Source organism: Gnatocerus cornutus, chromosome 6, assembly GCF_029298725.1.
Source record: "Gnatocerus cornutus isolate USDA-ARS CGAHR chromosome 6, icGnaCorn1.1, whole genome shotgun sequence".
In the NCBI taxonomy this organism is placed as follows: Eukaryota; Metazoa; Arthropoda; class Insecta; order Coleoptera; family Tenebrionidae; genus Gnatocerus; species Gnatocerus cornutus.
The window spans coordinates 11,228,197-11,255,126 of NC_142238.1; the positions used below are offsets into that span (position 1 = coordinate 11,228,197).

At 37.2% G+C, this 26,930-nt stretch overlaps 6 protein-coding genes across 14 annotated transcripts in view; 3 read left to right on the forward strand and 3 right to left on the reverse strand.

Moving 5' to 3' along the window:
- Positions 1–10,551, forward strand: part of jvl (javelin-like) — a 34,808-nt gene extending 24,257 nt beyond the window's left edge. For 5 of the 6 annotated variants that reach the window (XM_088038307.1, XM_088038310.1, XM_088038309.1 and 2 more), the window contains 4 exons: positions 1,770–2,807; positions 4,412–4,510; positions 4,557–5,144; positions 8,710–10,551. In XM_088038307.1, the coding sequence (XP_087894433.1) occupies positions 1,770–2,807; positions 4,412–4,510; positions 4,557–5,144; positions 8,710–9,018 (2,034 nt within the window). In that variant the 3' untranslated portion in view covers positions 9,019–10,551. Of the gene's footprint in view, positions 1–1,769; positions 2,808–4,411; positions 4,511–4,556; positions 5,254–8,709 lie in introns of all 6 variants that reach the window. The other variant, XM_088038311.1, reaches the window with a different exon arrangement.
- Positions 10,136–13,085, reverse strand: LOC148172879 (polycystin-2-like protein 1). The gene is made up of 15 exons (XM_088039802.1): positions 12,806–13,085; positions 12,621–12,760; positions 12,451–12,576; positions 12,277–12,404; positions 12,004–12,228; positions 11,734–11,962; positions 11,456–11,686; positions 11,169–11,411; positions 10,926–11,128; positions 10,715–10,888; positions 10,580–10,667; positions 10,480–10,483; positions 10,335–10,435; positions 10,247–10,291; positions 10,136–10,207 (listed from the first exon to the last, which is right to left on the reverse strand). Exons 1-15 carry the CDS (start codon positions 13,083–13,085, stop codon positions 10,136–10,138), a joined length of 2,289 nt encoding a protein of 762 aa, XP_087895928.1.
- Positions 13,086–18,792: 5,707 nt separating this feature from the next.
- LOC148172880 (polycystin-2-like) lies at positions 18,793–21,379 on the reverse strand. The gene is made up of 11 exons (XM_088039804.1): positions 21,088–21,379; positions 20,904–21,043; positions 20,719–20,856; positions 20,549–20,673; positions 20,266–20,490; positions 20,001–20,229; positions 19,723–19,953; positions 19,428–19,670; positions 19,184–19,386; positions 18,962–19,138; positions 18,793–18,916 (listed from the first exon to the last, which is right to left on the reverse strand). The coding sequence occupies exons 1-11, from the start codon at positions 21,350–21,352 to the stop codon at positions 18,793–18,795; spliced, it is 2,100 nt and encodes a 699-aa protein (XP_087895930.1). The 5' UTR covers positions 21,353–21,379.
- Positions 21,380–21,707: 328 nt separating this feature from the next.
- On the forward strand, positions 21,708–24,241 carry Rassf (Ras association family member). The gene is made up of 6 exons (XM_088038312.1): positions 21,708–21,894; positions 22,097–22,365; positions 22,411–23,000; positions 23,046–23,581; positions 23,630–23,849; positions 23,896–24,241. The coding sequence occupies exons 1-6, from the start codon at positions 21,855–21,857 to the stop codon at positions 23,954–23,956; spliced, it is 1,716 nt and encodes a 571-aa protein (XP_087894438.1). The 5' UTR covers positions 21,708–21,854; the 3' UTR covers positions 23,957–24,241.
- Positions 24,242–24,483: 242 nt separating this feature from the next.
- LOC148172882 (uncharacterized) lies at positions 24,484–24,989 on the forward strand. The gene is made up of 2 exons (XM_088038344.1): positions 24,484–24,622; positions 24,672–24,989. Exons 1-2 carry the CDS (start codon positions 24,580–24,582, stop codon positions 24,905–24,907), a joined length of 279 nt encoding a protein of 92 aa, XP_087894470.1. The 5' UTR covers positions 24,484–24,579; the 3' UTR covers positions 24,908–24,989.
- Positions 24,990–25,111: 122 nt separating this feature from the next.
- Positions 25,112–26,930, reverse strand: part of kst (spectrin beta chain, non-erythrocytic 5 kst) — a 46,597-nt gene continuing 44,778 nt past the window's right edge. For 3 of the 4 annotated variants that reach the window (XM_088038286.1, XM_088038285.1, XM_088038284.1), the window contains 5 exons: positions 26,512–26,914; positions 26,085–26,464; positions 25,903–26,038; positions 25,555–25,647; positions 25,112–25,411 (listed from right to left, as the gene is read on the reverse strand). In XM_088038286.1, coding sequence (XP_087894412.1) covers positions 25,272–25,411; positions 25,555–25,647; positions 25,903–26,038; positions 26,085–26,464; positions 26,512–26,914 — 1,152 coding nt within the window. In that variant the 3' untranslated portion in view covers positions 25,112–25,271. The remainder of the gene's footprint in view (positions 25,412–25,554; positions 25,648–25,902; positions 26,039–26,084; positions 26,465–26,511; positions 26,915–26,930) is intronic. The other variant, XM_088038288.1, reaches the window with a different exon arrangement.

A 26,930-nucleotide genomic window follows, 5' to 3' on the forward strand; every position in this document is an offset into this window, starting at 1 on the left:
GACATCTTCCACTCTAAATTTCAACTCAGCTCCGGTAAAAATATCCGTAATTTCGTTGTAGCTCTACTTAACCCATTTGATCGTTTTTGACTTTTACATGACTTAAGTATCTCCATGATTTACGCCATTTGGAAAATCTCCAGACCGTCCTCATAAAATAAATCTTCTCGAGTAAAGTTACCACATATTTCCTCACGATATTCTTCCGCGTCTTGCCTTCGAGGCATGGATAATTAAACGTAATCGTCTTGTACAAATAACGTACGTGTAAACGCTAATTCTAGTTGAAAAACTGCGACCCACGCATCTTTGATTGAACTTGTAGGTCGCAGACGAGGTCAATACTTTGGGACTAATCGGCTAAGAAGGGAAATATTAATACAGAGTTTGTGCTACTTCTTTATGCAACAACACCTACAAGCATATGGTAGATGATGTCGCTTTCGATTTGATTGTTGAAAAACGATAAACGCGGTTTTAGATTTTTTTACGAGACTGTCACTCTCACCTTGTAACCTAATTAATAATAATTGTGCGTTGGGTGGAAAGTGTCGATACTTCATGCCGCATCAAGTTGAACGTGAAAACGAATATTCAGGAATAATAGCAAAGAAAGTTGTAAGACGAATTAATAGATAGTAAAATCACAATCGCTACTGAGGGACAGATCATTTTGTCATGGTAGTAACCCGACTGGAAAGGAAAATCGCACAGTTTTATTACACTTTCGTCGATAAAACTTGACCTGGGTTGAATAGTTAGTCACAGATGTCAACAGACGTACTGAACCGACAATTTACACATTAAAGGCGTTTCTTAAATGCAGCTTAAACGTTTGCTTTTGTTGAAGGCGGACACTTTGGCCTTCCGGGGAAAGTTGCATCCTACGACTTTGAGAAGATCGACATTTTTACAGTTTGATCATAATTAAAGAAGAGTTGGTGGGCGAACATGTTAGAGTTGCCACCCACTATTTTCCGATTTTCTGCCGTTATGCAAGGCGTTTTACTACCTTCTAAATTGTCTTGGTTTTGACACATCGTTTGCGATAAGACTGTTAGATGCAATTGGCGCGCAAACCAATTATAGCCCTACCCGAGGGACAATGTAAACCATCTGAAAGCCAATACAACAAATTATGTAATATTGGCTAGCTGATCGAAACAACAAAAATAAAAAACTTTTAGCGTACAAAAGAGTCTGTTGGAAGTTTCGTCAATAAATCAAAAATTTGGCTAACGAACTCGAGTTCCTGACCTAAGAATCCAATTTGGGCGCTCCGATAAAATAACGGGAACGTAAACGCCAACATTCACCATAGAATTTACGTTTTGATGACGACATATCGTGCGAAAAGCCAACGAAAAAGTAAAAAGGAAAGTCATAAAAATGTTTAGTTGCGTAGTTTTTCTTCAATCAGCTGTTTTTCAAATGTTTTTTGACCCAAGGGCAGTAAAAAGTTGTCTTTGGTATTGTAATTAGTAATTACTAAATTAACAGTACAATAGAAGTTGAAGGCATTATAAATGAGGGACATAAAATTTACGATCCATCCACAACCGCAATCTGGAAGCGGCAAATATGGCTCTTTAGATAAACAAATGTTGTGGTAATTAACTAGCAATAAACGTAAACTAAAATATTCAGCATAAAATTTGGATTCGTCGCAGTAGGTGTGGAATTTTTAATGTAAATGTTTGATAAAATTTTCACTTTTATCTCCCTTTATTAATTTATTATTTGATAAGTTTAACATTTTTTTATTTTAGGGCGGCGAGGCGGTGGGCCAGGGCATGGACTGCCTTCAGCTCCGTCAACCCCCCGGCCCCTTCCACTATCTCATCAGTGAACAAGCCAAATCTCTCGTCGCCCTCCAAGAACTGCAACATGAAGTGGGCGCCCTCCTCGAATTTCGCGATCTCGTCATCGAGACATTCCCGAATCTGCGAACTAAAATGGCGTCGTCTACGCCCGCCACGATGACTTCACATCATGCTTCTAACATCCCCGTTTCCATCCGTCCGGGCGACTGGACTCCTGGTGTTCGTGTGAGGAAAAAACTAGGAAGTAAAGACGAATCTCGCCTCGGGAAAAAAAGCGGTGACACGGCCGTCCAAGACTCTGGATTTAGTACTGAGACGTCGAGTAAAGAAACGCACAGTGCGTCCTCGACGGCGCCACCACCGACGACAGGACCGGCGGATGAAACTGAAGATGAATTATGGAATCTCTTGGATGTGATACACAGGAAAGGGACGAGGTTAAAAGATGAAGCCGAGGCGCTCCAAGGGTCGTTACGTGAAGACAGCGATTTCCAGAGGGTGCTATTCACTGGATCTGCTGATGATCTCCGACAGTTGCGACAAGAACGAGATCTTCTTTTGGATCGATTGGCGGAGATGGAAGCGGAGGTGCTTGCGGGGAGGGTTCATACTTCGAGATTACAAGAAGACTTGGAAAATCTTCTTTCGGCCAAGCATGATTTGGAAGAACAGTTGAAAGCAATTGTGTCGCAAAGAGGTGAAGTGAATTCGCGAATCCACGATTTACATTTGCAATTTGTGACTAAAAGTGGGTCTAGTTCACCCGATGGTGATAAGTCTAAGGTGCTATTAGCTGATGATAGAAAAGACTCGACTAGTCAAAGGACACCTAGAAAACATAGTAAAAGTGCTTTGGATTCAGTGCTCGGTGATAGGATACCCAAAGTTAAAGTGCCGGATTCGAAGAAGATAGCTGCCATTCTTAAAGAAAATGATCCTTTGGTGCTACAGAAACATTTGTTGACGTCCACCGTACAGAATCAGGTTAGTGTTAATTTTTGTTTGTTTAATTCAGGTGTAGTATTTGAAAAATGTTCATAAAACCACAGATTATCGTCCGTCTGCTGGAAATTCTTTCAAGTCAAAGGATGCATTCTAAATACCCTTTCAAATTTTTCATCTTCTATTTATGTCTAGGACATTCTCTTCACAATTCAGTCTTATCCGTTTAACTGTTAAGTATTACGTATGCATATATTATGCAAATGATGATCATAAAACACGATCTAATTTCAATGGTGTGTGGGTTGACACAATGCGTGCATTCAGGTGATCGCAACAATAGATTACGAATTTTATGCACCGAAATAAAAAACGTCTTATGTCAGAAAAAAGTATCCAAATCCTATTGTCGTGACCACAAAGGACTAATTAAATTAACACAATTTTAAAAATTCGCAGATATTACGTGAACTAATCATAAACACGACGTTTAACGTAATCATCACTTTTCCCAAATATTTCAATGCATCTTAAAGATTTCACTAATTTTCATAAAATAGCGTACTTTCAATTAAGAGAGGATCCATTCTAATTACGCCTAAAACCAGTGAAATTTTGAATGTGCATCGATTAAATGAACGGTTAACACTTTATCGTCATGTCTAATAGGTGTTCGTCACGTTGGCATTCATTAGTTGCTCACGAATACTATCAACACAACAAAAACAGATATCCGACTTTATTTGTGATGCATCATCTTATGCAATTACGTTGACCGCAACATTATTATGCAAAGTTCAATCTTTGGAACAATTCCTTGTTAAACTCGACACTATTTTATGGATTTGTAGTTGTAAAATTGCAAAAAAAGCGAAGAACGCGGTTATTATGATTTGGAAGTAAGCAGAAGACGTGAAAGTCATTCCAAAACAATAGTTAATTAAATTCCTGTCCTCGTAGAAGTGCCGGATAATCACTTCGGAGGTAATCATGTCCGGAGTGTACACGTGCAGGCGGATGCCGTACAAGTGGAAATAACGAAAAGAAGACATAAATAAATCACAATCATACTTAAGCAAGGATGTCGAATGTTTTTGTTGGTTGTAACTGTTCTCAGGGTGTTTTTGCTGTTTTTTAACATGCATTGTTTTGTCAAAGAAATGAAAACATAATATTTTTGCACTACGCTGGGAAATAGAATGTTGTGTAGGAAGGAACATGTTCACATAAATCTATCTTTGATAACCAGTGCGAACTTTAATATTTTTAATATTGTCCCTTGCAATGTAGGCAATTTCAAAGCTACTTAAAAGATTTTGAACTCAATTATAAATTAATAAATTTCATGGAGTTTTTTTGCCTCATAATTAGCTAATTACTTAATTACCGTATTCCAACACCAAAGACAATTTTCATTACTGACATGCATAAAAGTGGGTTTTGTTAATTTACCAAGTAATTAATGCCGGTGTCGAAATTATTACTAAATTTGAGTTTGGAAGGACAAGACTCCGACTTGACTTACAAGCTTAATTTTTATTTTATTGTTAAAATAGGTCGATTAGTTTAATATCAATACCTTGTTGTTTAACTTTTTAAAAACGAAAGCTCATCGAAGTATGCTAATACCGCCTCATTTGCCGCAGGTTCTGTACCAACAGCTCGACACCGCCGCCCGAGTGGAAATCGGCTTGGCCGACAAACTCGAGAAAGCAAGGGAGGAAAACGACGAGCTTCGATTCCAGGTAACTTCATTTCCTCATTTCAGCCCGAACTAATCTTGTTTTTCAGCTCGAAGATAAGAATATAGAACTGGAAGGAACTCGGGCCCGGGTGCGTATGTTGGAACAGCTCCAGAAGTCCATCACCAACGCCTCTCCGGACGTCATTCCTGACCATCCCATCTCCCGTAGCGAGATAACTACCGCCAGCATGAAAGCCATGAGTCCGCTCCCACTCAACTTGCAGATGGACCATTCCAGTAGTACGGAATCTGCTCACGATCAAGCTGAGAGTAACCGGAAAAGCGACGCCAAGCGTCGTCCTAGTAAGATCCCTTTGAAGAGTTACAACGCCCCTAAACCTCCTGGAGGTAAACACAGCCCCGCACCAGGTGCACGTAGTCGTAGCGGCGAATCGCCGGCTAGGCCGCACTCTGCACAGTCGTGGAGGAACAAGAGCGAGGGCAACAGTTTATCAGGGAAGAGCAATTCGTCTTTACCTAAGTCGAGGAATGGGTCGCTGGTCTCTGCGAAAGACTCGCTTTCAAGCAAGTTGAGGAGCAGCGACTCGTTGTCCAATAGCTTCAGTAACAGGGGAACCATGAGGAAAACAAGCGCACCGGTTAAGTGGACCAACTCCAAAGACGTTACCGATAAGGTACGACCAAAAACCACTTCATTCTGGAATTTCTTCAAACTACACAACGGTCAGACGTAGGAGTGCCGACATTATTATTTAGTTACTCTCGGCCGTCTCGAGACGTGCAGTAAGTGACGCTTGTTTTTTTATTTTGCTTCGTAAGCTTTTTAGTACTTTAGTTCCGAACGCAAGTAAGTAGAGAGTAGTACCTTACCATTACTCCCCAAATCCATTTTCAGGCAATCGCCGGCTGATCATGTAAATGAAAGTGCGACAAAAACCGGAATGCAAAAAAGAAATCTGTACCACGAAAATATTTGCGTTTTGACATCTATGGAAGTTACGCACCTTGATAATGATCTTTTGACATTACTTAACACACTTTCTTTATTTGATTTTAAAGCAAACAGTTTTCTGGGACGACAAGCGTTTACAAGTAGCAGTTTACAACACCGGAACTTTGACAGGAATGCGAATTCTTTTTTTTAACGAAGTGAAAGCACTTTTTTGGCGTTTTCTTTTCAGTATAACTGTATCCACGTCCTGCATTCCTCGGTAAAGCTTATTTTAAGTTCTTAGTTTTGAAAGTTCTGAGAATCAGACTATTTTAGCTCTTCTAGTAGCCACAACTTTAATATAATATCTTTCTCTTGAGATTACGTTCGCCATTGAAATATGATGTTGATCTTTCCAAAAATTGAGTTGTGTTTATTTGTGTTTACAAATGTGCAAGTGTTAACAAATTACCATCGCCAACACTGAAGATGTGTAAATATAAAACCAAATATACGAGTCTTTTTTTGATAATGCTAAATAGAATGATTTAGGGTTTTTTTGGAAATATGTTTGCCTCAATCTGAATGAACTACAATGGGGAAGACATCTTTTTTTAGTTGTTCCTTGTCACTTTTATTTTATTTACTTTTTTTTCGAAACCACAGAAAATTGGCAGGTTGCGGAGCACTTAGTCCTTCAGAACTAATTCCAGCGTCCGAATTCTCCAATTTTACACAAATAACGCCCAATAGAAGCGCAGCTCAGGTCTCACAAAATCTAAATTGAACAGTTTTTTCCTTCATTGTGTTTAATCACTTCAATGTAATTTTCAATAGGATCTGCGGTCGGATAATTTCCATTGTTACGATTATTACTGTAGACTTTATAAACGCCACATGTTCCCCAACGTCCGGTTTATCTGCCCATGTAAAGTACCATTGTCCATCACTACTAATTTGTCACGCAATCGCACGATATACTTTCCAGAAAAAGGCCGAATTTGCATATTACATAATATTCCATTGTCATATCGCTGCCTCCGTTCGGAAAGTGTTACAAATTGGAAATGCATTGATCCGCGTAATAATGGTCAAAATTTTTTCCTCGGCACCCATCTAAGCAAATCGTAGTTTTTCTTCAAATTTCCAACTTTCCTGCATTTATTCTAATAGTTTTAGAAAATCAAATCATTTTCTTGGCGTTGCGTCAGTGTCTCGGTCTGGTTACAGTGTGTTTCTAATTTTCTACTTATTTACAAAACAATCCGTTGTTGCCTCTGCATTACGTGACCCTCGAACACAGTGAAATTATATTTAGAAATCGCCGGGAGTTACATCCATGTTGGGATTGTAATTTACACGTTAGCAGTGATGCTATTTACGAGTCTACTTTTTTCAGTAGATAGGAGAATTTCAAGTGAAGATAATACAAAAATTATATTATCTCTGTTCCAAGTTGAGGTATTGGATGAATGATGGATGAAATAACAGCCGAAGAGTGGAAAACAGTAAATTCGTTCAGAATCCGATCGGCGAGTTACTTTGCGGTAAAATAAATTGAATTTGAAGTGTAGTTGGAGTTCGCTATTGACAATGGAAGTTGATCTGGTTGATGGAGTGGTTAAAAGGTTTAAACACACTTTAATTATAATTTCGTACACTGTAGGGATCCTTAGCCTTGAGAAAAACGAAAGTTTTATTTTAATTATTTTCGTAACTTCATTCTTTACACCTTCAATCAGCAAACGCCCAACATTATCGTTAATATTAATGAAGATATTTTTGATGGGAAACTCTGACGTTTCACTGATGTACTTCTTTAAGTTGTTAAAAAAAATTAATGGTATGATTAGCATGATTTGCGTAAAAGCAATAACCATCATGGACTTAAACCAACAGTGTTGCTTCGTTAATAAACTAATTTGAATTTTCATTTACATGATGATGCCGTTCCTTTCAAGTAAAGCGCTTATGTGTTGTTCGGCTTCATTTAATTATCTTAAATGAATGATTTTTCATCCAGGTACGTAGTGATTTCCTGCATGTTGCTTGCAAAATCCGTGTAAATATTTCCTTGTAATTAATTCTGACTAATTTTACTACATGTACGTTGTGCTCGTTATTTCGTGTGCAGTTTACTTTAATTTTGCAATTAACAAAACGTGACTAATTTACAACAATTTATACTAGTTGTAGTCTTTGACGTGACAGATCATTACTTTTACTTGTTGGAAGGTAAATTGTTATTTTCATTGTCATCATTGTCACTTTATGAACTTTAAATAGAGCGGAGAGAAGGAAATCTGAGCACGGAATGGAAATGCATCGGGACAGTGGTGGGCAGAAACAACGGTTTTTGTCCTCAAAAGGGACAATAGCTAACAAATTACGAACTCTAGTAAACGTTTATACACGAGGCTACCGAATTTGAACCGCTTATTTTGATATTTAGTCAGGAGAGATTGGATTTTCTATTTTCACGTAATCTTAATTTATTATTATACAAATATAAATAAATGCGATATAATAAATATTGCAACATCTTGCTGATGCAAAAATCAAACTGAAATCTATCAAAATTTGCTGTCTGACTAATCAAGGTTGTTTTCTTATCTGAAAAATGTTCGAAATTGTTGTAAAAACGTCGAAACTGTGTTCAGTTTTGGTCTGATTCATCAAAGACAAGCAATCTCTTTAAGATCTTAACAATTTTAAGACCAGATTTAGTCTTTTAGTTTAATTACATTTAGTAAAAACAATTTTTAGATAAACTTGATCTAATCAATGAAACTTGCAATAAGTGGTAGAAGTAATCAATAATTTTAACTTATTTTGGTAGGAATTTCAAGTAGTTGAAGCTGAGAAAAGTGGACCATTACCATAAAAATTTGCCGAATTACCAATCGTAGTCACTCACCTCAAACTGTCTACCTAATTTTTTGCACTAATGTTTGAAAGTGGAGTTCGTAATGTGTTTGCCAACTGTATGTTTTGTCCTCTACTGTACAAAGCGTACGCAGAGTAACTAGCCGAAAGAAGTAATAATTTTCTATAATTAGAGCTCGTAAAACTCAAAATAACAGAAGTTTCGTTGTTTGTTTCCTCCAGACGCTTCTATTATTCAAATTGATTTTTTTGATGGTAAGTACTCTCATGACCCCAACATGTGTGAGTTAAAAGTAGTAGCTTATCTTAAGTATCTTCCCAACATAAAATGTTCAAGTAAGTAAGCTTGTTACCCTGCGTACCAAAAATGCCAACCAGATCTCTTATTCTCCCTCTTGCACTCTTCATGTCTCTCCTTCCAGATAAGTTTAAACTCAGCAAAAGAAAAATTTCAATATCCATGGACTCTCTCATCATATAACACCGACTCTGGTTCTCCATATCCAGACTCATTGGATAGATCAGTACAACCGACTACAATAGAGACTTCCAGCAGTCATCGCTTTCAAACCGCTAACACGTTTTTATGGAATGTGGGCAGCACACAAAGTGAATTTTATGATAGTATTGATTCTAATATTACTTCCAGTTTGTATCAACAGAATGGAGAGGATTTGGCAGAATGCGATTCGTTAGAAAAGCAACTGTCGGATCTCTCTGATCACAAATAAGTGTATACCCAAGAACAAAATAAGTCCCATGTGTAAACAAGTAGAACCACTACGTTTATATCTTCAGTGTTGGTATTATCGATACAGTTTTTTGCTTTTAAGGCGTCATTTTCCGAGAACTAAATCACTAATTGCGAATTATAGGCCAGGAAAAAGCGTAAAGCTGTCGAGCACTAAGAGCGACCAAGATAAGTAGCTCAGACGTAAGAGAAATTTTAAGATTTAAAGAGTTTTTATGTAAAACATATTTCGGCTCATTTTATTATTTATGTGAAAAGAACGGACTAGTCAATTATTTTAAAAGGTTTTAATTTTTGTGATGGTCGAAACTGGGAACATTTTATTTTTTCTTTTATGGTAATATTTCTTTTTATTACCCGTTTATTCTTACCCATTTTTTTTTGTCAACTGTGAATATGAAACAGGAACCAATCCGCAATTTGCTATTAAATTAAAATATCAATGCGATAAAAAGACCTTTTGATTTCATAACAAATTTAAAAACTGATCTGACCTGATCGTTCTAATTTTGTTATATTACGAATCGAAGCAACAGTTCCGTGGTTTTATAATCACTTTTGGCAAAGAAAATATAAAACGGTGTATTCTACAAACTTGCAGTTGGTGATTTAGAATCATTTCAAAATAAACATGAATAGAGACGGCAAATTTTGTTCTTTCGTATCTTAACCATTCCATTCAAGTGCTCGCTTCAAGGGTAAATTTGATTTCACAAATTTCTATTACTTGAATCTTAGTGCTTGTTCGCATTTATTGTCAATTTCTAAACTCAAAACATTGAAAGTGTTCACTTAGAACTTGCTGACGGTACGGTTGCATCCTTTATTATTATGCATGATATTTTAGTATTTTAAAATCTTTGTAAAGTATACTATAAGCTATCTATTTAATATTTTTAATTTGGAATAGTTTTTTATTTTTCTTGTTATATTTGCTGTGTAGGACTGTGATAGGTAATATGCAGAATGATTAGGAAAAGTGGCAATTTCGACATAATTTAAGTTCCTTGATAACCTTGTATCTCCACTGACGTTTCCATTTTTTTACAAAGTTTTTACATATTTATTAAAGGTGTATTTATTTAATGGAATTGAGTTTAAAACAGTATTTTATCGATTGGATTCTTATTTATTTTGCGCGGTAATATTAGTGGAGGGTTTTCCACGTTCTGTCAACACAACGATCATAATTATATCAATGTTATTACTGTTTTGAAATGTAAAGACTGTCTAGTAAATATGATATTAACAGTCTAGAAGCCACATAATTTGTGATATATTAGAGTGCTCATTCACAAGCGTAGCTAATTCTATATGTAAATGGTCATTCATGTAGTTATTGTAAGAGCTGATAATGAATTTACCATTTATAGACGCAGATTCGCAAAATAAAGTTTCTTTTATTTTTGTTGCTTTGTTTGACTGATTTTATTTATTTTACGAATCTGCACAAATGACAAGAGTATTGTAAATAATTTCTGTTTATATTAATAAAAATCATAAATCCAACATTACAATTCAAACTTAAATTATTTACGTACGAAAGTTTCCAACTTTTTAAGCAACGAATCAATTTTATCTCCCACCAGCAGAAGATTATTCTCAATCCTGTCAATTCTCTCCTTCTGCCTAAAACAGGATACACAATTCTTTAAGCCTGCAGCACAACAACGTACGTTATAAAATCAGTCACATGCACAAGAAAAGCATTTTCGTCCATTTTCTCTTTTGCTGCAATCTCCTCCAGTTGTTTCATAATTTTATTTGCATCATAATCCCCGATTTCCGCCAAAGGGTCTATATTATACCGGGAGAAAAACATTTCTATTTCAAGATCGCTGAAACCACATCTAAAGAAATAGAATTGGTCTTAAACTGAAGGTATACTTCTTGAGAGCATCGCGAATTTTTTGTTCCGTTGGATTCACTTCCACCTTCGTTTCCACGTATTTCAGTTTACAGCCGAAAAATCGTATGAATTTGTAGAATCCTCGTTTCAGAAATTCCGTCATTTGCATCTCGTCGGCAGAAATAGCAATCTCGGTCTTAACATCAGCGTAGGTGTCGTTGATGATGGCCAAAAACATGTTCTGTTTGGAAATAATTTGACAATTCTAGATAGTTTTTCACCAGTAATACGAAGAAGACGAGAAAAATGTAGGAAACGAAGTAAATTGGTGCTAAGATTTTGTTAGCTTTGGCAATGGCGTCATAGTCGAAGTCGCCTAAGATGGTACGAAGAAGTGTGAACATTGCCACGCCGAATTCTGAAAAGTCTTGGACTTGAGTTCCAAATAACAGGTAACCTAGAGCTGCAAAAGCTAAGAAGATAATGAAGAACATGATGGCGAAACCGAGGATGTCAAAAGAACACTGGAATTGTACAATAAAGAGAGTTTTATAAGGGTTCATCTTACTCGTTTTAGGGTGTTATTTAACTGGCCCATCGTCTTATTGAAGTTGAGGTACTTAAACATTTTAATGTAAGCGAAGAACAATAAAGACGCGGCAAAGTTGTTGTATAATATCTTCCTCGCCCCGTATTTTTCCATGTTTCCGTAGCTTAGAGGATTATTCCTAATTTTCCCAATGACTTCATCAACGTTGTAAAAAAGCATTTGCGAAGAAACCATGTAAGCCACCATCATCTGTAATTACTATTTTGCCTTTTGTAACGTTAAATGTTACAACAAACCGCAATTATAGTCAAATCGATGTAAGTCCAAAACTGGCCGAAGTACCTCCATTTGAAATAAATAGTCTCGCGAATTTCTTCTCCAATGTAATAACATACGAGGATGTACATCATAATCTCAAAGACTAAAACAACATAGTCGTACGTGTCAACAAATCGTATCAAATGTGTAGTCTGAAAAGAATGGGATGGAATTACCCCACCGGTTGGTGGGAATTCCAAAATTAATCTTGAGAGGAGTTAGTGGAGTGGTAAAATTACAAGTCATACTTGCAAATACAAAATAAATTCAGATTGGGATTGTAGACGGTGAAATCGACAAAGACTACTCGTGTGGCTCGGGATATCCAAAAATTTTCTCTCAGAGTCGTCAGCATTTTGCTTGTTATTTCTTTTTCTATGTCTAAATCTATGTAGTAGCCACCGGCACTATAAGAGGCCACTTCACCCGTGTAAGAGACACTTTCTGTTTCCTCAGGGGTGTTATAGACCCATCTAAAATAATACTTGATTTAATATTGTACAATTTATTTAATAACGTACGCTGTTCCAGAACCGGGCCCAAAAGGGCGCTGGTCTTCATTCACCGATTCTTCATAAATGGAGTAACAAGACTCAAAGAAGTGGTCAAAGTAATCGTGCACTTCACAGGAATCATTTCGGACTCTGACCTGAAGGACGAAAATAATTTGGGATTTTAGTTGTGGTCTTTATCACTTGTCTTATTCTAGGGACTCCCAAAAGTTTGTTTTCATACAAAATGTTTTTATCCTCGTCTTTCATTTCATCAGAGATTGAGTAATGTTGCCAGTAAAAACTATCCATCATTAAAGTCTGGGTGTACTATAAAAAGCGACTTATTACCTTTCAATAAAGGTTTTACTTACGCTCCAAAAATCAGTTGCAGTTTTAATGTCGTAGAACTTCAAATCGATACCGGAGGATGTTGAAAACTCTTTTTCCAAAAACTGCCCTTTTAAAGCTTGCGTAAGGTAGAAAAACGAGTTTGTTCGCCTCCCAATAGTGCCTAGTCAGGAAAATTGTACTTAAATTACAAAGGAGGAAAACATACAAAGTGTGACAGCGACTACGAAAATAGCGTACAAAAGTGCTTCTTTGAAAGTCGTGTATAAGACATCTTGTCTTGTAAAGTCCTCAGCCATACTCCGAGTCATCCAGAATACTGAAATTACCGTTACTTTTGAATGCATGAGGATGATTGTACCTTTGCGGGTGCGCGGTTTTGGAAGTTCCTCTTCTTCTGGCTGCAAGATTTCGTTTTCTACAACAGTGTCAAGTGTTAGGGTTGTTCTTATCGACTCTGTGTCGGGCATTTTTTCTTTAGGCTTCATGGTCTAAGAAAATGTAACAAACTGTATTCCCAAGTTTGATCAATTTAAGCAAAATTGTGTTTCTGTGGTGATGGTTGTAAGGACTTCTTGATTGCAAGACTAAAAATGGAATTTTTGAAGGTTCCAAATTTTCTATACCATCATAACTATTATTATCTAATTAGGTACAGTTTTTGTTCAATACATCAACACTGAGCAGTATCAAAAATACAAAACTTTATTAACACTAGAAAATACAAGAAATGGAAAAATTCTTAACCCTGTGCAGTCTTTCCTTTACGAACGTTATCCAGTGCTTGTAACTTTTCAATTAAAACTTCAATTTTCCATCCAATACTGACAACTATGTCTTCAATCTTCTGCACTCTTTCCTTTTGTCTAAAATTAAAATATCGATATTTTAGTCCTTGAACAAGACAATTTACTCAAGAAAATCCTTAACACGGATATTTGCTTTTTCCTCTCTTCCCCTTTCCATTTCTTCTTGCTTTTCTAATTCTGTCAGCATGTGCTTCAGGTCATAATTTCCATCTTCTCCTGTAAAATCAATGTGGTATCGTGCCAAAAACATTTTGATCTCATCATCACTGAATCCACACCTTGAAACGATGTTAATAAAAATACTCATATAATCTGCACCGACTTTGTAAGAGCGTCGTGAATTTTAGACACCGTCGCGGTGAACTCAGCCGTTCCTTCAAGACATTGAAGTCTGTACCCAAATTTTTGGAAAAGCGAATGAAGCCCTTTTTTCAAAAAATCGGTCATTTGCATCTCGTCTGGTGCTATCGCAATTTCCGTCTTCACATCGGCGTAAGTGTCGTTAATAATGGCCAAAAACATATTCTATTTATTCAATAGTATGCTGCTCTCAAACCGACTTACCACCAAGACAAAGAAGACCAGAAAAATGTAAGAAATAAAGTAAATGGGTGCTAGAACTCGATTCGCTTCTTCAATGGGTCCGTAGTTAAAATCACCCAAAATCGTACGCAGAAGGGAGAAACAAGCAACTCCGAAACTACTAAATTCCTCATCTTGACTCCCAAAGAGCAAGTAGCCCAACTCCGCAAATGCGAGGAAGATTATAGCGAACATCAGCGCGAAACCGACGATGTCCCACGCGCACTGAAACTAAGAGTAGATTGAGTTTTAATGAGAGAAACGTACGCTTTTCAGGGTATTGTTTAACTGTCCCATCGTCTTGTTGAAACTAATGTATTTGAATATTTTGATGTACGAAAAGAAGAGGAGCATGGCGGCAAACATCCCGTAGAGTGTCTTTTTCAAACAGAGATACTCCAAATTGCCATACTCTTCTGGATTATCTCGAATCTCAAGAATTGCTTTATCGACGTCAGGGAAAATGAACACTGCGTACAAGAAATTTGTAATCGCGAACTAGAAAAACGTTTAAAGTTGGTGCATTTAAACACAGTTGTGATCACCCCAAGAATAGTTATGTCGATATAAGTCCAAAATTGTACAAAATATTTCCATCTGAAGTACCACATTTCTCTTAATTCTTCGAAAATGAAATAAGTGGCGAGGCAATATACCCCAACTTCAAATGCAAAGATGACGTAATCTTCGAATTCTAGGTATTTTAACAGATGGACTACCTGAAAATCGTGACTGGGAATGATTCCGCCCGTGGGCGGAAATTCCAATATTAACCTTTAAATGGTTAGTGATGCTAGCATTAATTTACTTACTTGCAAATACAAAACAAATTTAAATTGGCGTTGTAAACACTGAAGTCTATGAAAATCGCTCTGGTCCCGCGAGTTATCCACAGATGGTCCTTTAAGTCCTCAATGATTTGTGCAGATTCTGTTTTAGTTTTTCCGAAGTTTTGGTAGAAACCTCCTCCGCCATATGTAGAAATTCTCCCCGTGTATGGAATACTTTTGGTTTCTTCATGTGTGTTGTAAACCCACCTAAAACCAATTATTGTGTACTTTTAACAATTATTTTGTCGCATACGCTGTTCCTTCTTCCGGTCCATACGAAGTTTGATCTTCGTCAGCCTCTCCGTATAAATCGTAACACGTCAAAAAGAGTCGTCGGAAGTACTGATGGATTATACAAGAGTCATTTTTAACTTGGACCTACATTTTTTTTTATTTTTGATCATTGAAAGTGGTTTTGTTACTTGTCTGATTCTGGGGACTCCTAGTAACTGATTATTGAAGAGAATTTTTCTGTCATCTTCGACCACAGGAGCTACAGGATCAAAAGGATCGTAGTAATGATCCCAGTAAAGACTATCTAGCAGTAGACTTTCTGTAAACTATTTCGGAGTAAAATATTTTTGTATTTTCACCCCCTCACGTGCCAAAAATCGGTGGGAGACCTGATATCTTTAAACGTAATACCAACATCATTAGCTGTCTTAAATTCTTTTGTTACGAACTGGCTTTCTAACATTCTCGTAAGAAAAAAGAAATTGTCGTTTTTTGTTCCTATTGTGGCTAAAAAAATGCTGTTGAGAAAAAAGTGATAAAAACGAAGAAACTACAGATTGTGACGGATGTTATGAATAAAGCATATATCATAGCCTCTCTGAACGTAGTAAACAAGACATCCTGTCTGGTAAAGTGCTCTGCCATACTCCGAGTCATCCATCGCACTGAAATCTTTGAATTACTGAAGATCAGGGAATAAATTTCGTACCTTTTTTTTGATCGGCAGTTTCTTCTTTATGGTCCGTTTTGCCTAGTTTTGCTTGCCTCAGATCAGAAGTGGAGTTCTGCATTTTAACAATTTTTTGACTTTTGTGTTCCTATAACAACCAAATACTCCTTGATTTTAAAATTCAAAATTCGAACTCGTTTATTTAGAAAGAATACAAATTATAACACTTAATTCCACGCCTGGTCCCTACTATATTCGTTGATTTCTTCCATTTTTCTCAAAACGGCTTTGGCTTTAGGCACGAGTTGGAGAACGTTTCTTCGGATGTTTTCAATTCTCTCGAGGTCCCTAAAATGTGGGTTTATCACTTGCGCAAAACTAAAAACCTCACATTTTAAAGTCTTCTAAATGTGGTTCAGGCTCCTCGTCTTTGGCGTCCATATGTGCGTGACGTTCTAAAGATTGCACAGTTTTCTCTATTAAATCGTCTTCAATTGGTCCTGAAGTATCTATACCGCAGCGTTTGTAAAATTCTTGGATTTTTTCATTGGTGCAGCAACTTAATATAGCCCCAATGACTAAAAAGTCGTGTCGGTTAAAACTTACTATTTTAAAGTTGAGTCAATCTTTTTCATCGTTTTTGAAAATCGGGCGTTTTCTTCAAGGAGGTAAAAGCAAGACCAACATTTTCTAAGTAAATGAACTATCTTATTTTTCACGAATTCAGTCATGTGCACTTCTTCCGGTTCTAAGTAAAGTTCTGTTTTTACTTCAATGTAAGTGTCGTTAATGATGGCCAAAAACACGTTCTACACAATAATGAAAATCAGAGAGTTGGGAAACTTACCACTAGAACAAAATACACGAGCAGAATGTATGAAGTAAAGTAAATGGGTGCCATAATTTCGTTTGCCTCTTCGAATGACACGTAGTCAATAGATCCCAAGAGTACGGCTACTAAGTTAAAGCAAGTTCCTGGGAAAGACTTGAATTTCGAGTTGTGAAATATTATGTAGCCCAATCCGGCGTACGCAAAAAAAATGATGATAAAAGTGATCATGAACTTCCCCACATCTTTTGCACTCTAAAATTAACAATGTAAATTAAAAGATTTTGATGCAATTATAGCCACTTGATTTAAAGTTTTGTTCAATTGCCCAAAAACTTGATTAATGGAGAAATATTTGAACCATTTAATACAGGAAAAGAACAGCATGCCAGATATGAAATTGTTTTGAAGCCCTTTTATTCTCTTGACGTCTTCAAAATTTGCGTATTCTGCGGAAAGAGATAAGACGTTCTTCACGATTTGATCCTCCGCTATTAACATAATAACACAAATTAATTCACCCAAGGTAAGCTAAAAAAGGCGTGAAGTTTAGTGGAAACATGTCATCTTCAATTAACCGCAATTATCGACAGATCGATGTAATTCCAAAACTGGAATATATACGCTGTTCTTTCGTACAACACTTCTCGTATTTCTTCACAGACGGAATACGAAACACATATGTATACCAGAATTTTTGACACCCAGGTAATATAAAACGCAGTTTTGTCAATAGTTAATAATCGCATAGACTCGATGTAACGCCACGGAATAATTCCACCAGTGGGTGGAAATTCGAAAATCAACCTTCGGTGAAGTTAGCTGTCTGTCACAAAGAAGTACTCACTTGCAAATGCAGAACAAATTTACGTTTGCATTGTACATGGAAAAATCAATAAATATAGCTCGAGTGCCGCGAGTTATCCACAAATTCTTTAGCAAATCATGGAACGTAGCGCGGGCCGTTTCGTACTCTGTTGGAAAGTCTAGATAGTAGCCTCCTCCAGTGTAGGTTGAGATTCTTCCAACCACAGGGTGGTTTCGAGTGTCTTCTTGGGAGGTATACACCCATCTAAAGACAGGCGGGTTAAATTACAGTAAAAATGAAAATTTTGTTAGCCCGGCGCATCCACCATTTTTAAGAAAAATAAAAACTAGCTAGAAATTGTTCATTTTTTTGTTGAATTCAATGAAACTAGTTTAAATTGATATGGATACAAACGCTGTGCCATTTTCCTTTCCAAACGGCTTGCGATCTTCCACTTGTGGAGTGAATAAGTCGTAGCAACTCGAAAAATGCATTCTAAAAAAATGACGAACTTGGCAAGACTCATTATGTACTTTCACCTAGAAAACTAATTGCAACATTATGTATTTTTACTTGTGTTTTTACTTGTCTTATTCTTGCAACTCCCAACATTTGATACATAAAATAAATCTTTGTAGCATCTGGATCTGGCTCATCTGAATGAACATCAGTGGAGTTCCAGTACAAATTTGGAAGCAGTATTTCGTCCACATACTAGTAAAACTTTTACCTAATTTACTAAAAGCGTATTTTTACCTGCCAAAAATCTGAAGGTGATCTAATATCGTGATAAATAATTTTGACTTCATTAGTAGTCATAAACGGGGTTCTGGTAAATAAATTGTCCATGGCATTACTGACTCGAAATACTAATTGGTCACTATTCAAAGCAATCCCTGGATAAGAAATTATGAAAATGTAGGCAAACGCAATTGTCGTTTTACATGTTAAAAGACAACTATTTAAAATTATTTGAATGAACGTTTCTTTGAAAGCCGCCGCTAAAATGTCTTCTCTGGAAAATTTTTCGGCCATTGTTCGTGTCATCCATCGTACTAAAACCCAATTAATACAATTAAGTCTGTGCTCAAATTATGAAGATAAAACCTTTTGATGAATGTCTAGTGATTGTGGATTTTTTCGTTTTTTCCATTTCTGAAATTGGATGCGACATTCTTGACAGTAATGAAACTTTGTCGGTAATGGCAAATGACAACTGTTTCCAATTGTTTTTTTTGTTGGATTACGTTTATTTCCTTTATTTAAGTTCTTGCAAAAAAGTGTAAATGTTAAGTTCTTACACAAGAGTTTCCTCTGATATAAGACGCTAAAAGAAGTGTTTTACCGTAGGGTGCGTTTTGGAAAATCGCAAGAAAAGCACTATTTTGTTTTATATTTATTTAATCCACTCAACATAAGTACATAATTTTCGATTAGACCTTAAAAGTCGTGCTCTTGGAGGCAGGATCCAGCGTTCTTAACTTCCCAATCAAACTATCGATCTTATTTTCCAAAAAAATCGTAGTTTTTTCGATTTGGTCAAGTCTTTCTTGTTGTCTGAAAACCGATCATTACCACTGGAACCGATGAAACGAAATTCACCTTATAAAATGATGAATATGAACAATTTGAGCATCTTCTTCTTGTTGTCGTTGCTTCGCATCACTTTCTGCCAATTCTTGCAGAATCTGACCTTCACTATAGTCACAAATTTCCGCCATCGGATCGATCTTATACCGCGCAAAAAACATTTCGATTTCCAGATCACTAAAATCACACCTAAAAAGCAAAAAGCGTAGTGAAAATACACTCCGACATTCTTACTTTGTGAGGGCTTCGCGAATTTGTTGAACTGTCGCGTTGAAATCAGCTTTGGTTTCGTAATGTTTAATGTTCCAACCCAATTTTTTCAACATGTCGAACAAACCCTTTTTGAGAAAATCAGTCATTTGGAGTTCTTCAGGTGCTATAGCAATCTCAGTTTTCACTTCGGAATAAGTGTCGTTGATGATGGCCAAAAACATGTTCTTTTACCGCGTAGTTTTTACTCAGTTTTTGTTAGTCTTACCAGCAGGACGAAAAACACCAAGAAAATGAAAGAAATGAAGTAAATGGGGGCCAAAATCCTATTAGCTTCTTCAATTTCGTGGTACTCGAAGTCACCTAAGATGGTGCGAAGGAGGGTGAAACAAGCCACTCCGAAACTACTGAAGTCTTCAACTTCGTTGCCAAACAGTAAATATCCTAGTTCTGCAAACGCGAAGAAGATAATTGCAAACATGAGCGCGAAACTAAGAATATCCAGAGCGCACTAGAAGCAAAGACATATTTAGATTGTATTTTCAAGGAGCCGGTAAAAGTACTCTTTTTAGGGTGTTATTCAACTGTCCCATGGTCTTGTTGAAGTTCAAATATTTAAACCATTTTATGTACGAGAAGAAAAGAAGTCCGGCCGAAAAATCGTTGTATGTATTTCTGATTTGGCAAACATATTCCAAGTTTCCGTAGTTCTCCGGATACTCTTTAATCTCCAGAAGTGAGGGAGGCACATTCAAATAAATGATTAGTGCAAAAATACCGTTAGCTACTGCATTCTGAAACAGCTCGATATAAACAAATTCAGGAGGAAATTTTAAACAACCGCTATAATAGTAATATCCATATAAGTCCAAAACTGTAAAAAATATTTGCATCTAAAGTACATAGCTTCTCGGATTTCTTCACAAATAAAGAATATTGTCATTAAATAAACCATAATTTCGCAAACTAGAAAAATATAGTCTTGTAATCCTTTTGACCATAGCAAGCGCATTGTCTGAAATGAATACGATGGAATGACTCCACCAGTTGGCGGAAATTCCACCACCAGTCTTTAAAAATGAGAGACGTTCCACAAAACAACTTACTTGCAAACGCAAAATAAATTTACATTGCCATTGTAAATAGTGAAATCGATGAAAACAGCTCGCGTTGCTCGATTTATCCATAATTGTTGGTTTAATTCTTTGAGGATTTGGGCACTTTTTTCTCTCGTCAAACCAAGGTCTTGGTAAAAGCCACCCGCTCCATAAGTGGAGACGGCACCGGTAAACTCCACAGCTTTAGTTTGCTCCGGATTATTGTACACCCATCTAGAAATTTAAACTCTATGATGAAGTGTACAAAAAGTTACGTTTCTCAAAAACAAACGCTGTTCCTTCCTGTGGACCAAAAGCACCTTTAAATTCCGCCGATTTTCGGTACATGCTGTAGCAATTCGAGAAAAGTTTCTTAAAGTGCGTGTGTATATCACATGAGTCGTCTTTTACAGCCACCTAAAGTTATAAGTACTATTTTTTTATCCCTATTTATGTTTATACTTGTCTTATTCTGGGAACTCCCAACAACTTATTCTCGAGCAGAATTTTTTTATCGTCGGGATTAATCTGGTCGATGGGATCTTCAGGGTCAAAGTAAGCATGCCAATACAAACTATCAAGTAATAACTTGTCTGTATACTACAAACACATTTATATTATTTTCTTAATATCGACGAGTTACTCACGCGCCAAACATCCGTAGGAGAAGTCATGTCCGAAAAAGTGATTCCAACATCGTCCGCTGTGCTAAATTCTCTTTCCACAAATTGACCCTTTAAAGCTTTTGCCAAAAGATAATGTGAAGGAGTTCTTCTTCCGATGGTACCTAAAAGTTTTATTAAGATAAATAACAAAACTGTCATTTTGTACAAATTGTGACGGCTGCTATAAACACGGTATAGAACAATGCGTCCCGGACTGTAGTAAACAAGACGTCACGTCTTGTAAAATCTTCAGCCATAGTGCGAGTCATCCATTTTGGTACTTTTATGGGTGCTTCCTCTTCCTCGGTCTCCAATGGATTTATGGTGTCTAGTCTGAGCGTGGATTTCCATCCTGAGGAAATTGTGCGCGTTATTTCCATAGAGGAAATTGAACCCACTTCTTCTTTTTCTTTTTGTTTTCGTTTATCCATAATTATTATAGAAAATGCGAAACTTGACAAAACGTTTTTTTTTAAGTTATCAGTATCACTATAACAACCAAAGAAATAGTTGATTCGCGAATTTTTGTGTTTATAAAAATGAAACAGCACTCAGCCAATTTCAGATTTTTTCAGATTCCAAACCACAACCGATATCAAAAATGTTGTCATAATTTTTATGGTTAGGGTTTTTTTTTTAACTATTCTAGACACCAGAATAGAACGGAATAATATAATTTAAGACAATTTAGAATAACTTTTAAAAATAATAAATTATTTAGGTATGCAACCCAACATACACGCCTATATCGCGTTGTGCCTACTTTTGTCAGTTCGTTATCCTCTTGTTCCATCAAAGCACGACAATGAAATCATCTGATGGTCATGGTGCTCCGCTCAAGCCCATCTAGTGCAGATGTGGCCCAAATGCCAACGTATCCTCATCGTGCCAATTTATTTTTTGGGTCTGTTGATTTCATTTTAAAATAGTAAAATGTGGAAATGCCATAAGTGCGGTAAACCCGTATATTTTGGTAAGTTTATAAACACATCGTTCGGTACCATTAGCCCCTTGCGAGGCCTTTTAGAACCATTAATCTTTGTCCCAAATCCCAAACAACCTTTCCCTGGTCCCGTTTCCAACAAAAACACGATCTCGTTGGTTGTGATTTCCTGTCACACCTGTCAATGAATGTCAAAGTTTAAGGTTAAACTGTTGAAAAACTGTCTTTCCAGCGGAGAGAAAGCAATCTTTGGGCTATAATTGGCATCCAGAATGCCTCCGCTGCGAAGAATGCGGCAAAAGACTGAATCCTGGACAACATGCTGAACACAAAGGTGTGCCCTACTGTCATGTGCCTTGTTATGGAGCTTTGTTTGGCCCCCAACTGTTTGGTCACGGGACACGGGTGGAGTCACATAAAAGTTTCGGACAGCAAAAAGATGTCCCCAAGGTGGGGAACGGGCCTGTACTACCGCGGTCCCATCTCGAATCAAAAATCAAAGTAAGGGAGCCCCATTCATAGTCATAATTTCAAGCTTGATTTCAGGTTTACAATCAATTTTTTGAGGGTAAAAGCGGCGAAATCCGCAGTCGCGAGGTCAACGGCCGTTTAATCCTAGAAGGGTCGCTACGTATTTACTGGGGGGTGCAAGGCGTCATTCATTTGAAAGAAAATGATGATCAGAGAACCGTAGTCACGGTACGAAAACGGAATTCGTATCGTATGTCGAATAGTACGGACAATGATTCCGACGACGATGTCCAAAGCATATCTCGTGATACCAGTTGTAACGATATTTCCACTTGTTCAGATATTACCACTAGTTTAGATTTTAGCGATATGAATAAGTCAGATACAGGGATAGAAAGTGGAGCTGACTCGACCGACACTAGCACAGCTGAGAATAGCCCCATGACACCTCCTATGGAAATGTTGCCGAAGAGCGTAACTCTACCGTCCAAACTAGACGTGAAGAACTTGGAATGGGACGAATTGGACGAGTTGTTGCAAGTTGAGAGGAAGTTTGATGATGGGGAAAAAATGTACCAGACCATGCCGGTACCGTTGCCGTCTCAGTCTAGTACGGAAACGAGTTCTTCCACCCAGAGCAACGATAGCAGTACAAAAACAGAAAGGTAAAAAATTCTCTTCAAAATATTGTTTTACAAAAGGCTCTTTAGCTCTCCCGAAGAAACGAGCGATAAAACAGACAGCGAAACCATTCAACCCCTCGTCGAAAACGGCTCTACCGACCACCTTTCTCCCCTTAAAAAGTCAATTAGCAAAGACGACACGTGGCTCGAAACAAGTAATCATTTAAACAGATCGATGTCTGGTCCAGACTGCCTGGGACGTCTACGAGACCCCCAATCTCCAGAATTTGATAGATCTTCAATTGCCAGTACCGACATATCAACGATGTCTGAAGCCTTCAGTGAAGTAGTCATCCGTCGACCTGCTAAAACAGGTTCAACAGCAATAAGACGAAGACCTGGCAAGAGACTATCGCGGAGTAAAGTAAAACGGAGGTGTTCAATTAACGGCCATTTTTACGACAGGGAGACGAGTTTTTTCACTCCACCTCATGGAAGTCAGACGAGCGTGTGGGTGACGTCGCTAGTCAATACTCAAGAGGTCATCAATCTCATGCTTGATAAATATAAGGTAGATAGCGATGGGAACAACTTTGCGTTGTTTGTGGTGCGAGACAACGGAGGTATGTATTTTTTGTAAGTGTTTTTTGGTTAAACAAGAGGGGTTACAGAGCAAAGGAGACTGAAAGAAGACGAATATCCTTTGCTATCACGAGTGTTGTTAGGACCACATGAAGACGTCGCGAAGTTGTTTCTGATGGATAGTCATAATACTCTTGAAGTTAGTAGTGAAGTAGCACAGTTCTTAAATCTCTCTTTAGCGGAATGTCGTGCTATTTTAAACCAGTATTACTCTCAAGAAGAAAAGGAAGTTGCCAGATTGAAAGAAAAGTAAAATGAAACGTACTGTGTATTTATATTAACTTTGTTTTTATAGATATCAAGAAATGAGAAGGAGGATGCTCTACAGGATGAACGAATTAAAAACTAATTTCTAAATCCCAGGTCTAATTCTAAAAGCTCTCTCTTGCTGTTATTTATTACGTCCAGATATTTTATACATTGTGTGTTTTTCACTTGTTATACTTTTTTATTTTTTTTATGTAGCTATCGTTGCTTTTAGACATTTGGAGTTGTATTTAATACACATTAATTTAGTGTTTGCTATTTTTAATCTTACTAATATTTCCAAACTGGAGCCATCATTTACAATACTTTATAACTAGATTTTAAAGATAAAATGTTATCCATTCTAAAGACTGTAATAAAGCGATAGGAAAGTATTTAGCACCTTTCAATGGCAACTACCATAAATATTGCTTATCGCAACTGTTATCGATAGTGTTATCTACAGATTTCCGAACGAGCGATAAACCCGATAAATTTGTTTTGTTTGTGATAACCACATGTGCTACAATCTAACTTCTTTATTTCAGGTGGTAAAAAATGTCTTCCGTTACCCTAAGGAAATTAACAATTGTAATTTAAAATAACCGCCATGTTTTCTAGAAACATTTCATGTTCTTTCGTTGGCGACACTGCCACCTCCTTTATTTGACATTTCATAGCCCTCTCTGTTTCGTTGCATAACCAAAAGAACTAAGAAATTGAATCGGCTAAAATGCAGGCCCCCAGGCTTCTCCGTAATGTTATCAGCAGGCAAAGTATGTTTCTGACCGTTTAAGACCTTTTGGTTATATTTTTTTTTTACAGTTGCTCGAAGAAATTACACAGAAGGTCATCATTCAGTCACTACCTTTAATGATCTTCCGAGCCCCCAGGGAAGCTGGAAGACCCATTACGACTCAAAACAGAGAAAATATAATGCTCAGTTACTCATAGGAATTGCTACACTCACAGGTACTGTGATTGTTGGAGCAGCTGCAGGATTCTTAGATGGCCATGATGATCTACCTGAACGCCCAGCAGTTATTTCTTCATACAAGTAGAAAATTTATAATTACATTGTGTTTAGTCATGAATCTCACGTTAGCTGGTAATAAATTGTTGTAACTGGATATAATATTTCAATGGTTTTGTTTTTTTTAAGTTGAAGTTGAGTTTGAAAGGTGTGTTGAAGGTAAGAAACAGTTTTGCTCATTTTGGAGGGGCTCACTTTCAATAATTTTATTAGAGCAGAAGAAAACCTGCCGTTCTTGAAAAACAGAGTCTTTAATAACTTAAAAATATATTTTATAATAAAACTTTATCATGAATTTGTGTAACTTTATATAATACTTAATATGAGCCTATGTACAACAAACAATTATGGAAATATAATACTAAAAGGTACTAAACTAAATGTACGCATCTTTAGGGTTGGGATGTATTTCGCCTTTTCTTGAAAATTCTTTCAAATAGACGGGACTTTGGTGGTTCACTATTAGGCTGCATACTGGCTGGACGTTGCACAGAATGTGCCCAATCTTGTTTCGACGACACACCACTTCCATCTAAAACAAAGAAAATTACCAACATGACAAAACAACGAAATGCCGCAACCATTACAGAAATACAGAAAACAGAATGAAAAAGAAAGTTAAGAGTTAGTTGGAAGTCAGTGCGAGTTAGTTAACTTGTGCTCATGCTGACTAACCATAAATAGATCCACTGTTTGCTAAGGTATATGGACGATGGCCAGCATAATTATTCGGTGGTTCGCTCATCGGTAAAGGTGGTGGACTTTCCCCTAAATTAGTAGTTAACATTTAAAATTAGAGGTCTTCCACGTTAATCATTAATCGAATTAATGAACCCTTTTAAGTTATAGAGTGGCGGTTATCTTGGCGAATCGCTATTCTCCGGGAAAATTGTTATCCACTATTTTAATTAGAAATGTTTGAAGCAATTTTCCGTTATTGAATAGCAATTCAACTGTGTTACAACTTCACAATGGCATGATTATGAAATAGTCCACCAAACTCGAATTAAGCACCCAACTTACCCATTGTATGTCGTGACACATTCGATAAACTACCGCCATTCTGATTCTGAGGATCGTGTCTCAAAGTAACTTGCTCTGTTACGTCTGGACTCGACGTACGACTACTCTGCGAGCTCATTTCATAGTCATTGTTATCCTAAAACAACAATTTTAACTCAGTTCCTCTGTGTCTGTGAACTTACTTTTGGAATATCTAAATGTAACAACTGTTGACTTGGAGGCAGTCGCGCTCTGAAAACGATCTTCTGAATCCAATCGTCCATTTCCACCTCGGAACTACACGCGAATAGGTATTCCGAATTATCACTAAGGACTAATCGGAAAGTGTGCTTCTTCTTTTGGTAATCGTCAGCCACTGAACACAACGCATTGTGAATATTAACCGGAGCCATACTAGCTTTACTCGCAACGAAGTCCTCTTTACTCTTGAAGAAACACAATAATTGTCCACACAAAACCGTGTACGACATCTTCCAGCCTCTGTTGGCAGCCTTCTTTCCACCTGCTATTAACAGTTGTTTTCGGTCCAACATTGCTTGCGCATCAGATGGCGGAACAAAGTCTAAGAAACAGAAGTTAAAACAAATATCTTTTGCACCAAGAACTCACCGTTGGTTTTCGTCTTAAATGATCCTCTCCTCCTCGTGGTGAAAGTGGGAGTTCTTTTCGGCTTATTCCCGCTTCCTGGAGTGCCAACTTTCATACTAGCAGAGCGTTGCACCGCACTGTCCGAACCACGTCTCAAACCAGGATATCTATCCCTGTCCTGAACAGAAGAGTTTGTTTTGCGAAGAGTCGGAATGGGTCGCTGTTCCTCTTCTTCTTGTTTAGTTCCGTTCATTTGTACCTCAGGAATATCGAGTTTCTGAGGCAGTTCTTGTCGTCGCTTTTCGTTGATCTTCTGGATTTCAAGGCGTTTCCGCTGTTCTAATCGTTCTTGTTCAAGGCGTTCTTTCTCGGCTTTCCTCGCCATTGCCTCTTCCTCGCGTTGCAAGACGAAGGATTCTTCGATCTGAAAGTGCATTTGT

What these genes read in the sequence shown, in the direction of transcription:
- LOC148172879 (XM_088039802.1), bottom strand. Translation starts at nt 13,085, where the DNA reads ATGAAGCCTAAAGAAAAAATGCCCGACACAGAGTCGATAAGAACAACC. An exon ending in GAGTCCCTAGAATAAGACAA is followed by an intron (nt 12,405 to 12,450) that starts GTGATAAAGACC and finishes TTCGTCCTTCAG; the next exon opens with GTCAGAGTCCGAAATGATTC. An exon ending in CATGTGACTGATTTTATAAC is followed by an intron (nt 10,668 to 10,714) that starts GTACGTTGTTGT and finishes ATCCTGTTTTAG; the next exon opens with GCAGAAGGAGAGAATTGACA.
- LOC148172880 (XM_088039804.1), bottom strand. Translation starts at nt 21,352, where the DNA reads ATGGATAAACGAAAACAAAAAGAAAAAGAAGAAGTGGGTTCAATTTCC. An exon ending in ATTCGCGAAGCCCTCACAAA is followed by an intron (nt 19,139 to 19,183) that starts GTAAGAATGTCG and finishes TTTGCTTTTTAG; the next exon opens with GTGTGATTTTAGTGATCTGG. An exon ending in CATATTCATCATTTTATAAG is followed by an intron (nt 18,917 to 18,961) that starts GTGAATTTCGTT and finishes ATCGGTTTTCAG; the next exon opens with ACAACAAGAAAGACTTGACC.
- Rassf (XM_088038312.1), top strand. Translation starts at nt 21,855, where the DNA reads ATGTGGAAATGCCATAAGTGCGGTAAACCCGTATATTTTG. An exon ending in CGGTAAACCCGTATATTTTG is followed by an intron (nt 21,895 to 22,096) that starts GTAAGTTTATAA and finishes CTGTCTTTCCAG; the next exon opens with CGGAGAGAAAGCAATCTTTG. An exon ending in ATCTCGAATCAAAAATCAAA is followed by an intron (nt 22,366 to 22,410) that starts GTAAGGGAGCCC and finishes GCTTGATTTCAG; the next exon opens with GTTTACAATCAATTTTTTGA.
- LOC148172882 (XM_088038344.1), top strand. Translation starts at nt 24,580, where the DNA reads ATGCAGGCCCCCAGGCTTCTCCGTAATGTTATCAGCAGGCAAA. An exon ending in TAATGTTATCAGCAGGCAAA is followed by an intron (nt 24,623 to 24,671) that starts GTATGTTTCTGA and finishes TTTTTTTTACAG; the next exon opens with TTGCTCGAAGAAATTACACA.